Source organism: Hyposmocoma kahamanoa, unplaced genomic scaffold, assembly GCF_003589595.1.
Source record: "Hyposmocoma kahamanoa isolate Upper Pololo Valley unplaced genomic scaffold, ASM358959v1 230, whole genome shotgun sequence".
NCBI classification, from domain to species: Eukaryota; Metazoa; Arthropoda; class Insecta; order Lepidoptera; family Cosmopterigidae; genus Hyposmocoma; species Hyposmocoma kahamanoa.
In genome coordinates, this window is record NW_020653749.1 from 1,266,075 (window position 1) to 1,284,188 (window position 18,114).

At 36.7% G+C, this 18,114-nt stretch overlaps 1 protein-coding gene across 1 annotated transcript in view; it reads right to left on the bottom strand.

Annotated features, from left to right (window-relative positions):
• Positions 1-18,114, bottom strand: part of LOC113228386 — a 794,000-nt gene that overhangs the window by 170,081 nt on the left and 605,805 nt on the right. The window contains exon 4 of the mRNA XM_026461662.1: positions 5,108-5,262. Within this exon, the coding sequence (XP_026317447.1) occupies positions 5,108-5,262 (155 nt within the window). The remainder of the gene's footprint in view (positions 1-5,107; positions 5,263-18,114) is intronic.

Sequence of the window (18,114 nt, forward strand, 5' to 3'; positions counted from 1 at the left end):
AAAAAAAAGTTTCTTGCTCGATCTTCTTAGGGAAGTCAGCGTAGTGAACGAGCAGTAGCTTAAATGTAACGTTTTCAAATGTAAATTTATTTTACCTACGGAATAAAGGCTTGTCATATAACATCATCATTATCATGATATCTTTGATTTGAAGAATGATATCCCTGACTACGTCATATTGGAGATTACAAAAGGCTAGAATAGAGTATTTTTTTGATAAACTCGTAGGTACCAGTGTCGGTTATATAGTTTCTTAGCATCGGTCGAGATTGTCGCCAAGCCAACATTTTCCATTACAAAAACAGTCTTGCGCTTGTTCAAATTTATTGTACATTGAAATTGACATTTATACTATTGTCAATGTCAGTATTTACAGGTATTTCGTTTGACATAAACCCATTCAACGAGTATAGAACTTCTCCATCACGTAGTTCTTTTATTACTTAAGGTAGTTTTGTTTCACGGTTTCTGTAAACAAACTTTTAATTTTTTTGGTCAGTTTGGGGGGGTGACTCAAATTTTGTCAAAAATATCGACTCATTTGAAGTCCCACAACTGGGCACGGGTGTATCTAAGAAAAACTTAAATCTTCGATATATCTTCGATCTAACTTTCACAAATGTACAGTAACAAAGATTCAAATCATAGTTTCATGCCCCTGTAGTATGGGTAGACTATATTTGTAGTCAAACTGCAACATGTAGCAGTAGAGCTCCTTGTGTGAGAGTTCGTCCAGGGAAGTACTGCCACCTTATCTATTTTTGCCGCAAAGCAGTAATGTCAGCATTACTGCGTTCCGATTTTGAAGGGTAAGAGTGCTGGTGAAAATTTCGTGCACATGATAGTAACGTCCTTCTACGAGTCGTTACTCAGTATGAAGCCAACATGGCGGACTATTTTCTAAAGTCTCTTTTTAGAAAATACCCATGCCCATCTGTGCGACATATAAAATATTGATAATGATGGTTCTGTGCTAATCGAACATCAAATATCCACGATTTTCGTAAAGCAAAAACCCTCGAAATATAAAACAATCTACCAAAAGAATAAACATTAAAAGACCTACATTTCCTCAATAAAAGCGCTTATAACACAATATTTCATCTTACCCACATATTGCCAATGAAATATAAGGCTTTAATAATCTTCAGAAAACTGTTACTGGCTCTCTAAACAACGGCGAATAAAATATCTCTTCATAGAAAACAATTCTCTTTTGGAAAAGGACGGAAGATGTAGTAACACGTGAGTGCAAAAGTGATGAAAAATAGCACCGACTGAATGCTATGGCCCGAGGCCGAACGAACGCAATATCCTAGAGAATAACTACAAAAATTTTTGTGTTGGGTATTGATCGATGTTTTTGTCGATAGTTCGGTTAGATTCTGAATAAATACGCTAATATTTTATTATTATTTTTATGGAAAAATGTTAGCTTGTTGTCTATTTATTTATAACGACTATTTAATTTTAGTCCAAGGCCTAAGAAACTCTTGATTCCAAATATTACATTATTGTACGTAAGTAAAGATAGAAATTAAAGCACTTGTGTACGTTATTTTCTGAACCAACATTAACTAGTTTTTAAACTGTGTTACTTTGGATTTAGGATTTTTTTATATATTTTATAATAATATACTTAAATTATTAATAATTTTTCTAAGACTATAGCTAAAAATAGGGTAGTTTGCTTTAATATTAAACATAACTGTTTGGTAATTGATACCATCTCAGACACATTGGTTCAATTGAAAAAAAAAACAAATATACACGTTTGAAATCTGAAAAAATACTCTCATTTCCAATAACGCAAAAGTAAATATTTTTATTTTATGAAAAATTTGTAATGAAAACAGTTATTATATGTTTTACTCTATGCACTAATCAAAACTAGAACTTGAACTCATGAAGAATCAGTTGCACTAATTACTCTAATTTTTCAAACTTGTCTATATTAAATTGATGTACACTGACCATTAATGCACTGAGCTGGTGTAACAAGTGAATAGCTACAAGTGAAGACTGAATGTTACCAACTCCTTTACTCCTTTTTTACTCTTTTTTCTCCACATTAAATCATTATATTTTATATTAATATACCAACATTGTAATTTCTTTATTGTCAAGAAATAAATCTCTTTTTATTTTACATAATATGTGTATTTTATCGATATCGATAATTTGACAAGTCCCATTACTACCAAGGATTTGTATAAATATGATTGGCTATTGACATAACATATGATAATAATATAGAGAAGAGCTTAATTCATTACCGAGATTGATTCCCCTTTCGGGTGGCGAACATAATAAAATTATGCTTCTGAACTCCAGGCAGTAAACATACAATTTCAGCGTTTCCAACTTACAAATTACACTTGTTCCCTTTTTATCGTCATCAAAGCTACTAAAGAAACAATCGCCTTAGACGAACGAGATCCTGTACTCGAACTGCACGTGGACACTCGGTGCTATCCGATATATTTAAATTAGTTAATTTATATGTCCATGGAAAATTACTGAATTTATACGCTCTGGACGAAGTGAGCTGTTTATTTGTAGTGGCAGGGGACTGGTGCACCGCACCGACCGCGCATGTCGCGCCTCGATCGTCTACTTTATATGTCTGGGTTTTATTTTCATAATATCACGTGACGGGACAAACAAATCATGCGTCGACGGTAAGTTACACGCCTTTAAATCGCAAACATCTGAGGCGCACTGCGTCTAACACCAAGTTGACAAGTCCCATGTGCCTGTAATTTCATCAGCACCCTCACCCTTCACCGGAACACAATAATACTCACTTTACTGTTTGGCGGCAGAAACATGGTAAGGTAGTACTTCCCTGGACGAACTCTTTCACAAGAAGCTCTACTGCTGTTAAACTTTTATACCAAGTTTGATACCCGGCAGGAGTTTAGTTTACTAGTTAACTCGTGTGGCTGCTGTTACCTCAAGGACGGCTGTGCCTTAGTTAGTTGCCTTGGATTCAGTAGAGCGAAAAGCAAAAAGACTAACTGACAATGAATTTCTAAAAAAATTTCTAAGGCGATTCTTTCTGAAGTTTATTCTAATTTCTATTAATAATTAATAATAAATTAAACCTAATAAAAATTCATTCAATAAAATAATTTGTAAAACTTAATGTAGCGTAAATTGGAATGTTTTCTTTGTAAAATTAAAAATAAGGTATTTAATTAATAACTATTGTAACTATAGTGAAAAAATGGGGTGGTTTGCATTAATATTAGACATAACTGGTTGAAGACTGTACCACCTCAGTCAACCGTGACCATGGGACCTGTAAAGGGCCCGAAACGTCGGTTTGTTTGAAAAAACAAATATACGCGATTTAAATCCGGAAAAATAGTTTCATTTCCTATGTGTAACAATCGCGAAAACCTAAGAACTCGAAATGAATTTCTTGTTAAATCGAAGCTTCAATTTTTAGATTACCTCAGGAAAGTGCCTGCTTGTCAATTTTCTATCGACTAGATTTTTTACATAGAATAATAGATTCACGGTTTCTCACTCGGTCTACTAGTAAGTCCAGAACATCGAGTATGTAACCAGAAATAGAAACGAAATAAGGGCCATCCATTCCTGGTAACTCATCTGGCAAATGTGTTTTATATCACTTTTAAATATCAACTCTTCTTTGCGCTAAAATCACATATAGAAAGCTGAAATGGTACAGCGCCTACAACTAACCTGTATGCGTCTCCGTGTATTCCAAAAATATTCTGTATTTATGGTAAAAAAATGGGGGGCTGTTCCATTCGGTGGTGTGGGAAAAACAGCAAAACATCTAATTACGAAACAAATGAAATCATATTTCATCGGTAATTAAATATTAAGTAAATACATATTTTTTTAATTTTCGTCCATTATAGCAATGCTCAAATTAAAGTGGTCGATTTGAAGTGAAACAATTGACGACACCCGTCAATTGTTTCGAATTTGAGCTGGTCAATCGGAGCGCAGTTGTCACCGTAATAATTTGGCAGAATAGCTTTCAAACAAATTACATGACATTTCGTCTCGTTTTTTGTCTCTATTTCCGGTTATATACTCGATGGTCCAGAAACACAAGTTCAGATAGCATAGCTTCACACGAAGAGCTCAGCTTCATTTTGCTCGATGCGTATTCCAAAGGAATGGAGTATACTGCAGACATCTTTATCCCGAAAGCTTTATTCAACGCTAAAGTACATAGCATGCGCGACAGATGAGTAACATAATTTTTCAGCAAAATGCTTACAAGCTTACAATGGGCAAGCAAGCTGGACCAAGATCTATCAGAAACCTCTATATCCTATATACGTCGACTCAGGAAAAGTTCTTGACTTTATTACCGATAATCTATTCCATAAATCTGACTCAAGTTTGATCTCAAAATCTTTGTAGGGTTCGAAGCGTCATGTTGTTTTAATTCCGCCATTAATTCTGAAGGCATGATCTAAAGACCGATTTAAATTAAGGAGAAGTGCTTATGTTTTTGCCTTTAATGAGTAGAAACATTGTACCACATTTTGCTAAAAAACTACGTAACAAGGTTTTTATTTGGCCAATCCACGATGATTGTTACAAGTGCCGTATCCAGAAGTAGGACTTATATGGGTTGAAGGTAACAAATAATTTTGGCTAGAGGCATCTAACTCGCAAATATGTCCAATTTCTTAAAAAAACCATAGATTAAATGTATAATAATTACTAGTATAAGCCTGATCTGAATGTCTATCCTGGACAATTATGTAACTATAAAGGACCAATGTATCTTTACCCTGAGCTGCATACAAATCTGTAGTATCGGAAATTCAATCTTAATTTGACAAAATTTGTCATGAACACGTACATAATTAGTTTTATTGCAGAAAATACAAATTTAATCAAACTGAATTATTAAAATATAAGTAAGCCATATTGGTTCGAAGCGTTGAACTTGATGAAATTACTTTATTTTGCCCAGCGCGGGACGGAAATGTTCTCGACCAATCAAAAACATTAAATTTTTTGCACTTCGCAAATCAAAGCAGCGTGATTGGTCAAAATCATTCCCAGCCAATGACAGCTGTGCTTAAGTAACATAAGAATATTAACTTACTGTATGTTCGGAAGTCGGTGACCTGCACAGTGTTGCAATCTTCTCCGACTTGAATATAGGTGATCTCGCAGAGGAAGATCCCTTCGTCTTCGGCCTTTACGTTGGCAATCACCAGCTCAGCAAATGAGTCATTGTTCTTGTATGATATCGACATTCTGCAGACAAAAGAGAATTAAATATTAGTAAAAGTGAATATATTGCAATAGACAGATAAAAGATATATAACGCACACACGTATAGACATACACAACTTACTAATAAAATAATTATAGAAATAGTTATGCCTATAATATATAAATATTTTTAAGAATCCACCCCGTGGCAGTCCAGCATGGATCCGACCGCAGAGGCAATGTACTCTCCAAAAATACTAAAGTCACCATCTGTAAGCTAACAACTAGACGAGACCAAACACAATAATTCTACTACAAGTAGTTGAGGAGATGTGTAGTCTGAGATTCGGTCTGTAGTTCAGTAGGGCTAGCACGACAGGGTGCGATTTATGCGAGAGCGACTTAATACGCGAAATATCTAACGCCTCGGCTACGAAAATATCGCCACGCTTGAAGCGTCAATTAACTGAAAGCGTAAATTTTTAAGCGTCATAATCTCACTACAGAGTCCTAAAAAAAACTGTCCTCAAACGTACGTGGAATTACATCTATTTGCCAAGTTTTATTTAAATCGGTTACCGGAAAGTGCGCGAAACCGGTTTCTTCCTCTAATTTGATCACCTGATGATGATGATGATGAACTCTTATGTTCATCTGACTTACAAGTCGAATAATAAAATCGAACAACAAATTTAATTGGAATATCGAATAAGAATGAATATTTCTTACAAGATTCTCTTGTATATATGCAGATACGGCGTCTCCCATACCGTACCGTATCATTGTGTCGCGGTTGACGCCCGGCCAATTAGAGCCCTTGAATTATTTACGTAATTCTACACATATGGCTCTGACCGTCCAGACGCGTACGGTCGTCCGTAACTATCTTTATTAAAATAAGACGCGCCATTGAAACTTCAGAGGGTTTAAAAGTTTTAACGTTCAGAAATTACGACAACGAAATAGTATACACAAGGCCCAAAATAAGATTAGGTGATTCATTAAAACTAATGCCAAACGCACGCCCCTAATCAATTTAGAAAATAGACTACTTAATTACAACTCGGAAAAGGAAAATCAGAGTTGGGGGAGGGAAAACTGTAAAGGGAGCACACGCAAGTTTTAGAACTCTCTTTTTTCCGACCTCAAACTTCGTAATAACTTCCTGGAAGGACCTGTTATCTATAATTACATTGACAGGTGAATTAAAGGAATCACTATAGTTTATCTACCTGTGATTCTTTTATAAGTATTTAACGAGATTTTACCTCATCGATGTAGATTTTTTTACGACATGGTGCAGGACGGAACAGAATAGCTACTGGTTAAGACTGAATTCAATGAAAGAAAAAATTATATTTATTTATTTGTCGAATTAAAACCTTCAGTATTTTTATAATGCCGACTGAAAGTGTTGATTACAGAATTAAATCCTTTTAAGTAACATTAGATCTTAACTTAAAGGAACACCACTTAATTATGGACATTAAAAAAAATAAATTAACTTGAAACTAAGAATTGCAATTGCAATTAATTTATCAAAATATTCAAAACGTGATCCATCTTTTTATATGCAAAGTCTCAATCTTTTATGAGTTTGCTGCCCATGGATTTTGTAATCTTATTATTATGTATATTTTGTGGTACACGTCCTGTATACGGCACGATCACATGTACCACAAAATATGCCACATTATTTTTGCAATGCCAAGTGACGTTTGTTAAATAAAATAATATATCCTGTAAATGAGGGAACCTCTTTTACCGTGGGATGAGGTTACCAATACAGCAAACTGAAAACTCCAAATTTTTGTTCAGAAAATTTATTTTTCATCTTGTATAACGTCAGTACACTTTCACCGTATATACGGAAGGTCCGGGCAGTTGTTCCCAAGAAAGGACTCACTCCTGGTAACCGTTCCGCGAGATGAGGTTTATTCACCCTATATGATGGGTAATAATATTTCACCCTATATGATCGTACGTGGTATCAGAATTTGTTTGTATTCGAGTAGTCACCATTCGAGGGAAAATCTTAACACCGCGATTCAGAAATAACGCTTAATGGGTCAACGCCATCTATTAATATCTTCGTGTACAATAAGGTGCCTTAATAAAAGTCAATGAGTGACAAAATTGTCTTCTCTTGTAAATTAAACTCAGTTCGTTGAGACACAATTCCAACTTTCCAATTCTGCACTCTCATTGTTAGACCATTACCCAAGCTGAAAGGACTAGAAAAAAAAAATCCTAACCCCACTAAATCTTTGCCGCTGAAAGCCGTACTTGCTTCGGTAATTTTTGCGGCAGTAGTTTGTTTCCTGGACCGTTCTCTAATTAGTTTTTAACGAGAAAAAGTCCTCAAGTAATCTTATGTTAATTGATATATCTGTTTAGAAGAGCCGTTATTTTAATTGAAGAGCTTATAGTTTTAACATGCGTTTGAAATTGGCTACCAAACGTTTAAGCCTCCGCGCCTACAGTTTTGATCACAGCAACATCGTGATGGGTCATTGCCCTTTTACATTTTGTACTGTAGATATCGTCATATACGGCTGCGAAACGTGGACCTTAAAAGAAGACACTACAAGACGCCTGCAGGCATTTAAGATGTAATGCTAGTGTCGCATGTTGCGCATTGGTTGGACACAGAGGGTCATGAACGAAACCGTGCTTCAGCGTGTTCATATTTCCCGGAAAATGATACCATCTATCAAAATTCGCAAAATAGAGTATCTTGGTCACGTGATCAAGAACAATAGTTACACGCTGCTACAGCTAATAGTGATGGACAAAGTGTAGGGAAAGAGACGCGCTGGGCGAAGATAGAAATCGTGGCTGCGGAACATCCTGTGAGTGGACTCCGCCGAACAGCTGTTTCGGTTAGCTGCTGATAGAGACGAATACAGGAAGCTGACAGCCAAACTTCAGCATTGAAGAGCCACTCTAAGAAGAAGAAGAACTGTTGGTATCTTTAAAAGACCACATCGATGTTGATCAGCCACGAAGACGTAATCTTTTTGTACTTTAGCAAATTTCGAGAAATAAAAGAGGCAATGTATACCCTTCCATAACAAGATTCCGGTGAATATACAAAACTTGCCATTTACTAGGTTTAAATTAAGACTATAGTGAAACAAACCCTAAGTAATGGTACGAATAAGTCGTGCGCCTGATGGTAAGCGACACGCCTGTCCATAACAGTTGCAGTGCCACTCAAAGCTTTAAATTGCAAAGATCTGAGGCGCACTGCTACTGCGGCCGTAATTTCAGCAGAACCCTTACCCTTCAAAACCGGAACACTGTAATGCTGACATTACTGCTTGGCGGCAGAAATAGGTAAGGTGTCAGTACTTCCCTGGACGAACTCATACACAAGGAGCTCTACTGCTACTATATATTAATATGGTATTCTCTACTAGATCTAAATGTTTGAAAAAAATATTGTAAATGATTAATGTATTCAAATGTATATTTACAAAGAGCAACCCTTAGAGTTTCTTTCTCATTCTTCTCAGGGGAATCTGCCTTGCCAAGGAGCGGTAGAGTTTATTCAGTATGACGATTTCAAGTGTAATTTTCTTACCTATGAAATAAAGATATTTTGATTTTGATTTTGAAAATGAATATAAATATTAGACAACATCACATATGTACGTTGCTTTGATCCCAAAGTAAGTAGCTAAAGCACTTGTGTTACGGAAATCGGAAACAACGACGGTACCACAAACAACCAGACCCGAGACAATATAGAAAGGTTTGTTTTCTACAATTACCCGGCCTGGGATTGACGACATCACGACGAAATACTATAGGTAATTGGCAAGTATCGAAGTTATGTAATCTTGCATGTATGGCAGGCGTTCTCTCCAAATTGTCAAAGCGCCTTGTAAACATTGTGCTTTGGAATAGTTGTACATTCTGCTTCAAATGGAGTATTCCCCACCTGGCAAAATATTGGAATAAAACGCTCTCTCCGTAACAGTAGTTAATTTGTCGATGCCAATTCCACCTTCTGTGACACGATATAAATTAGTGTACAGTAGCTTATATTCAGTACAAAACTATACGAGTTATATACCAGTTAACTAGAATAGAAGAGAAACCATTTATTACATAACGAAATAACACAATAATACACTGTAAGAAATTAAAAAAAAAATAAAGCTAAATAAAAATAAAAATAAAAGGAATTAAAAATAAAATCTTAGTAAAACGTAATGGAATGATCACAAAGATAATCAACACTATGGTGTACTAAGTAGATGTCATGTATGTGGCTGTGCCGTATGTAAAAGGATCTACTCAGCTAAAGTCACCGCCGGAATAAGGCTGTGACGCTGATTTTCAATAGACCCTAAAACCGAGCGAGTACTGGACGTGTGTGGCGCGTATAAACTAAAATAAATTACGTATATATTTCTGTATTGTAGTATGGTCTGTTCTTTTCTTTTATATTTGTAAAATACTTAAATAATTCGTTTGATACTATATACAATGATAAGCGTGTGCAATAGTGTCCGTTATTTACAACAAACAAAATAGAACTTAATTAGTTTTAAACGATACCGATTGCGAGATTTGTGTCACATGGGCGACGCAAGACGAGCGGGTAGGCGCGCGAGAGGGTTCCCCGGCTTACGACCCACAAAGTGTGTCAGCTCCGTATGGCTCCGTTGTAAGCAAACAGGTTTTTTTAAATTAAGACGTCACACGTCCATGCTGCACCGTAGCATTGCTCTAACCATTTGAGCTACGGGTCCTGTGACCGAATCGTTGAAATTCTCCTGTGTTATGTTGTACATTTTTGTACCGACTTTTCGGCTTTCGTCGCCACAAGTGACATCTTATGAGAGGTTTTTGAATAACCTTCTCGCCGCAGCCAATTTTTCTGTGTACTCGATCTCTATATTCATAACCATAACAAAACTAGTAATGGAATTATTTCACAAAAATGTCAATAAATACCAGTTAATTAAGTTTTCACAGCATTCGAGGCTATACAATGTATTTTTTTTAATTGGAATGTAACTAACATTTAGCAGCAGTAAACTCCTTGCGAAAGACTTTGCCACCATATCTATTTCTGTCGGAAAGCAGTATTGTGAGCTTCACTGTTTCTGCTTTGAAAAGTAAGGTGAAATTACAGGCACATGAGTGTTATCAACTTTATGTCTATGACGTAGTGACGGGCGTAGAGGCAGTGTCCCTTAGATCTTTGCAATTTAAAGCTCAGAGCGACACTGTAACTATCATGGGTAGGTATGCCGCTTACCACTAGATGCACGACGTTTTCGTCTCGTCATTTGATATCATAAAAAAACGAATGAAACAAAAGGTGCTAATTTATTACATGATAGGATGTACTTTATACGATCATATAAAATCCTGAAAACTTGCTTAAATAAAGGTGTTAACGAATTATTTAAGAATAAAATATTTAACTTTGTATATAATTTTTATATGAAGATATTTCTCTTAACCTACTAAATTATGGTTTTCAATTGAAGCCCTATACTTATTAAATTCACATTTATCCCAAAACTTGCAAACTATAATGACACGACGCGCCGCCCGCTGCCCCGTTAGTCACCATCGGGCGCTTGTCGACGTCGGATCTGTGTCAAATTTTCTCCGCCTGTTCTTATTTTATTCATATTAATTTACACAGCGTGGACGCGAGAAGCGACCCCCTACACCTCACATCCTAGTACCTAAGTCTAGGACCGCGTTGAAATCCCTCGCCTTAACATGAATATAGCAGGTTGACTACTGTTCAACAACTTACATCGCAAGTTTAAAGCAATTTTAATAGACTGTCGTTTGCACTTGAGTAAACGGTTGTTTTGTCGCAGTCATGTGTCGACGTCTGTAACATTTTGCTCCTATTACTGTTTACGTATATTTGTACTGTGACTGTAAACCACTTTAATTATTGACTGTCGTTTTCACTGTATCGCATTTTGGTTTTTTATTACTATCACAGTTTTTTTAGGGTTCTGTGGTTTAAATGATAAATTAGTTTTGTGGTCATCTGTGAGAAACTCATGGAAGTGTGTATTCTACCCATCCTCACCTACGGCGCACAAACCTGATCACTGCGCTGCATTTATCCAGAAACATCCGTCCTATTTTGAAATCGCTAATAAAAGGAACCATAGAAACTTAAGACATGGGCATAGAATGGTTTACTCGGGCAATCATACCTCAGCATTTTACCACAGAAGCTTTTACGTAATGTCGGTCAAGATATACAACAGCATCCCGAATGAATTTAAGAAATTCGAGTATGTAAAATTTAAAAATGTTCTTAGTAACTGGTTGAGTACTAAACTTTATTATAGTGTACAAGAGTTTTTTGTCGATAATGACAAATTTGGTGACTAGCGTTGTGACATGCTTATTAATAATTTTTTTTTTTTTTCTTTCATATTGTAATTCAATGCAATTTAATTTTAATCTGTGACATTTAATAATATTGTACACCTTATCTGGTAAACTATAGAGCACAAACCAATGTAATATTTTAAGATCATATGTAATTACCTATAGTTATGCAATAAATATATTCTTATTCTTATTCTGACAGCACTGCAAAAGTGCGCTCCAAAACACGAATCGTAGATGAGGGCCAACAAGTTGGTAGACTAAAATGGGACTGGGCGAGTCACGTCTGCCGCATGCCAGAATGGATCCCCAAAAATAGAAAGCGTCAATGGAGAGGCGACGTAGACGCTTTTTTGGTTGCTCAACTGTGAGACAGTATAGCCTCATAATAATAATAATAGCTGTGAGAAACTTGAGAAAGTTTTTTCCTTACTCAGCTACGTACTTTTATAACTATTAGAATCTGACAAGAGATGTCGCTATATTATTAGAGTGAAGAAAAACTTTCATAAGTTTTATAGTTTTAAAACCTATACAAAGATTTGCAACAAGCACATAGAGGAAATCGTAAAGTCTGTCGATTCCATCTGTAGCTCGGTTGGTAAAACCGTTAGCCCCGATTTAGCAAACTGACGCTGGTTCTCATCCAGTCGGATTTAAGGAAGTTTTCTTTGTGAGTATCGTTACTTACAGGTTTCTTGCGGATTGAGATTTACTTTAAAATAACGCAAACAATGAAAAATAATCATAAACTAGGCAGTAGAGTTAGGAGTCGTTAACAATCATAAATAGCGCCACCTAGTGGCAGCGTCACGTATTTAGGTACATTATCTATGGATAGACGTTTTGTTTAACGTCAAGCACACGAGTTGTTCGTCCCGTGTGCAATTGAAACTGCCATGCATTCTATATAGAAGAGATGCTGTTTTCTTCCTTATCATGGCATAGAAGTCTTACCAAGCTACATCGCGGTTGGCAACCGCAATTGGTTATGAAAAACTTATTATTTTAAACGACTTTCAGATGGTATCCCCCTGTTTATCAAGGCTTATACGGCATCTGTAAAACCACTTTAATAATTGACTGTCGTTACCAATGGGCTAACATTTTATTCCTATTATTCCTTCTATTGTGCGATTTCTGTTGGTTTTATTGTCTTCCGCCATTCATAAATTCATAGCTTATTGTTTTGAAAGAGGGGCATAAATATTTGGGTTATTTTCTTATTTTAAACTGTATATATAAAAAGTGGAAGGACATGAATGATATGACATCGCTAAATATTCGTGATTTTGTTTTAAAACTGACTTTTTAAGGACTCACCACATTAAACCGTTACAAAAATGTATACGCCCTGTTGCAATCGGTTTCGGGGGGAGAGCCAAAAGCCTTCTACGGGTTACTACCACGGATTCTTGTCATCCAAGTACGCAGGGGCTGTATAATTTTAAACCTCGTAAATGACAAATTTTGAATATCAACAGGAATCGTATTATAGAAGCGTATGCATTGCCCTTTGATTGAATTTTTAATTTTGTGAAGACACCTGTCAAGAATATGTAGTTTATTTTTATTTCTCGTGTTAATATTATCTGTCACTATTTTTAACAAAAACTGTATTCTATTCAGATAATTTCAAGATGATCTGATAAGTGAAAATTGACGACATTGGCGGTCCAACGGTTTACACTGTGCAGGATGAGGAGGTCGCGGGTTTGAATCCTGTTAGTACTTTTTCTGGAAATGAACTTTTCTGGTCTGGATATTCTTGACCGTGCCCCAGGATCAGGTACTCAGGGAATGTAATCCTAGTTTGAGATGAGGTAAGTTGGTGTGGTTGTAAATATAATGCGCGTTCAGCTCACGACTGAAATCCTTACAGAAATCGAGAAACGAGCTGATGGCCTTTAAACAACCAAACAGATGTTCGTAAAACATAATTAAACACCATCTTGACTAAATTAGCGCTTAAATAAAAAAAAACCGTTACGATAAATAGGACGTTATATAGTAAGGGCGGTAAATAAGATATTACTAACGTGAGGTTGTTAGGCTTTAATGAGTCGAGATTCGTAATTTTTACAGCCCGTGCTAAATACAATGTTTTTCACCTCGTGTGCGAGGTAAAAAACCCCGTTCAGCTATTATTGCCTCGAACTAAAATGTTATAAAAAGCATAGACGTATGCAGCCACAATGTATTAGATGTTAATGAAAAATCCAAACTCTAAAAAGACTGCAGAATTTGAATTCACAAAATAACCTTAACCTTGTCGTGTCTATTATGAAATAGGACGATAATGTAATGAAAAAGCCCGTGGTCATAATTTAGGGCATTACTGACTTTTTTTTTTATAATAATAACGCACACACTCAACATAGCCCCGCACTAGGGAAACCCTGTGTCGCGGGTGCCATGGACACACACATAGACAACCACAAATTACACCCAAACTCACGAGAGAAATAAATGTAGGCCATACAAACATTTCCCCCGGCCCGGGAATCGAACCTGGGACCTCTGCGTGGCAGTCCGGCATGGTAACCGTTCGGCCACGGAGGCAGTTGCATGGTAACCGTTCGGCCACGGAGGCAGTTATTATACTTTGCCTGCATATTATGACACTGTTTACGAGAAAGTATGATGAAAATAAATAAATAACGCACACACACAAAAGGAGCGTTTTTTTATAGATAAACATTTCAAACTTATAACTCCCCTATTTTTACGTCGGGGTTAAAAACACCATAAAAACAACCTCTTTACGATTGCATTTTCTACAATGAGGACTAATAAAGAATATTCCTTTCACTAGGAACAAACCTTTCTTCGAGCGTAACAATAAATCGAATAGAAAACACTTATTTCACAAAACACTGCATTCAACCATTTCAATCTCCAAGTCTTAACAAGAGTTAGTAGTTTCCACTTACAGTACAGTGCACAACACAGCTTTCCAACTCGTATTTTGAGCGAGCGCTATTGTGTACTCCGAAACTTTGTATGCAGGATGTATTTACGAGAAAAAGTCAAAAAATTATGATGTACCTTTAAAGAGAAGGAATTTCTGCCATATGTCGAAAGAAGTTTCGAATGAAAATCGAAATGTAATATATGTTATTAATCTTAGGCTTGGGTTTTACATACATTTAAAAATAAATAATTTTGAATAATAATTTTTATATAAAATAGTGACAAACGTAATTTTTACACGTGGAATAAACACGAAGCGGTTGTTGTTAATAGTCGTCTTCAGAGTTACATATTCATTAAAGGGGCAATGTATACGCATCTTCAATAACATTCCAATGAATATTCAAAATTTGCCATTTACGAATTTTAAAACTATAGTGAAATAAAAAATTCATACTCGTCTACAACTTGTGCGTACTTGTATGACAAAAATCCGTGGCAGTGACACGTTTAGCTCTTGCAGATTATCTAGATCTATAATGTTTGAAATAAATATTGTAAATGATAAATGTATGCAAATGTATATTCTACAAAGAGCAACCCCTAGAGTTTCTTGCTTATCCTTCTCAGGGGAATTTGACTTACGAATGAGCTGCATAGTTTAATGAACATCACGATAACAAGTGTAATTTGCTTATTTATGAAGCAAAGACTAAATGAGTTTGAGTTTGTATCGTATAAGTAGATTTCAAAAACTGCCGCTCTAGGATTTTTTTAATACATTTTTTTACGCGCACACTCACAGCCCCAAGGACACACAGATAGACAACGACAAATTACCTACACCTATATTCACGAGAGAAATAAATGTGTCACGAACATATTTCTTCCGGCTCGGGAATCGAACCAGTGACTTCTGCGTACCAGTTACTAAAATAGAGGCAGTTACTAAAATAACAAATGTAAATAACCGTGCTAGTAGAAAACATTGATAGAACTGAAATCTAAAATACATCGTGCTCACTGGTGGGCATGGAGTCTCTTCTAAGGAACGGAGATTAGAAATAATCCACCACGCTGGCTCTACGCGGGGCTCCAAACGCTTTCCAGCGGTTGTGAACCTTTTTTTTTGTATACAGGAAAATGTACTACGCATACCCCACTGCGGGCGATGACATGGTTATGTGGGACTCTACTCCACGGACCTCGGAGACCTACCCAAAAAAAAACCCTAACGCACTGGCGCTGGCTCGTGGAATCCCGTTATGACTCGCCACTCACTCCGGTGGAACGGTTGTGAACCTGTGCAGGTTCCATCTTCTCATTCGTAAAGCTGATATCTTACGAATGAGTACGGCAATTTCAAGTGTAACTTACTTACCTATGAACTAAAGATTATTGGACTTGATTTTTTTCAGAGTGACGCAGGAGATGGTTGGGTCGTATACCTAATCAACATATATTACAACAAAGTGGGTGGTGCATTGACTTACAATTATATGGACGTCGGGTCCGCGCTAAAAAGTGTCCGCACTTGTAAGGCGCTAAAATCGTATACAGAGCGCGACACTCCGCTTTAGTCTTCATTTGTTCTACTGACAGCGCGATACTGCGATGACATCACAATTTAAATTTCGAATAGGTTGACTTGGGACATTTTTTTCGTGGTTTTTGTATTAGAGCCGTCGTCCATTTATTTGTAAGTCAATGGGGTGGTGTAACAATATGTTGGCGATTCCTATGTCAAACGAAGCCAATACACTGTTACAATACTTAAGATTGAGCCCATATGTGTCATCACTAAGTGGCATTCCGGAGCGGCGGTACCATTTTGCGCACATGTATAATAAATTAGACGTGGTAGCCCGGCTGGAGAACGGCTGAAGTCCCTGTAGTGGCATGTAGGAGTACCTGTGACTATAATTTCTATGTTACGTGCATTTATGAATATTTTATACAAATAACTCTCGCTAACGTTGAAGCAAAATATCATGATGAAACTTGAGCGTTGAAGTAGATTTAAACACACTCATAGCCCTCCACTAGGAAAACCCATCGCGGGTGCCATGGACGCACATATAGACAACCACAAAAAAAAACACAGATAGATGGATAATACACTGTATTGCTCACACACAATAAACGAAAACAGTACATAGACAACTTAAAATAATGTGGAAAAAAGGCGGCCTTATCGCTGAGAGCGATCTCTTCCAGACTAACTTTGAGGCAGAGGAGAACTGAACAGAGAGGAGAGAGAAATGTAGGTCATACAAATATTTCTCCCGGCCTTTTTGTCACCAGCTGATAATTTTTTTGTGGGTTTTTATGATATCAAGTGACGGGATGAACAAGTTGTGTGTCTGGCGGCAGATGACGCCTGTCCATAACAGTTGCAGTGCTACTCAGTGCTTTAAATCGCAAAGAGGGGCACTGCCACTGCGCCCGTCACCCTGAGACATAACTTGACAAGGCCCATGTGCCTGTAATTTCACCAGCACCCTTACCCTTTAAAACAGGAACGCAGTAACGCTCATCTACCATTTGATGGCAGAAATAGGTAAGGCGGCAGTACTTCCCTGGACGAACTCTTTCACAAGGAGTTGTACTACTACTAAAGTACTTGCAGCAAAGTGGTTTGCGCAACGGTTTTCAAGGTGTCGCTGTCTCTGAGGTCCCGGGTTCTATCCCCAACCGGGCCATTGTAGAAAAACTAAATTTTTAATATTGTCTCGGGTATAGGTGTTTATGGTACCGTCGTTGTTTCCGATTTCCGTAACACAAGTGGTTTAGTTACTTACTTTGGTACCAAAGCAACTTATGTGATGTTTTCTAATATTTATTTATTTATTTATTCGTGCAACATTTACAATAACGACTGTTCTTCCAGACGTTTTACAAGTGCCGCTATAATAAAACAATATTTACCATTAAAGTTTTCCTAAGTAAAAGCAAACAAAGGGCGAGTTAAGTTTTCTTTCATCAGGAAGTGTGAAACTGGGTCGGCCCTTGCCGGAAAGGAGACAAAGAATGGCACTGTGTTGTGACTGGAACACAACTTTGGTTTTGTGACTTCTTCCCGAACAGGAGTCGTCTTTGAAATGTTGGTCTAATATCTCTGATTGTATTTCTGCACTGCTTAGGGAATTCGACAACTTTTCAAGCTTTGGAAGCTTTTCAAGTGCCTAGATGAGCTTACTGCGTCCGGATTGATGTGATAATTGTATTATATATTTTTACTTATCATGAACCAAAGATGTTGCTTATTTTAGAGGATCAAAGTTGAAATGGCCAGCAACTGTATGGAGGCCAATAACTATAGCATCTGCCCTCTTTTTTCTAAAGCGATTGATTCAACAGTTTCACTGTCATGTGGAATCAACCAAAGCCATTTGAGGTTATATAGTCTCATAATCTGCAAATACATATTTTTTTAAGCCAAACAACAATATCCAAAAAATATATATTTTTCTAATTTAAAGTTACACAAGAAAAAAAACTCTCAGTACTCAACAAACTGCGAAGCGCGTGGAATGTGACTTAAAGCCTCGCGTTAGAAAATACCCGTGCACAGCAGTGGGACGCGTAATGGGT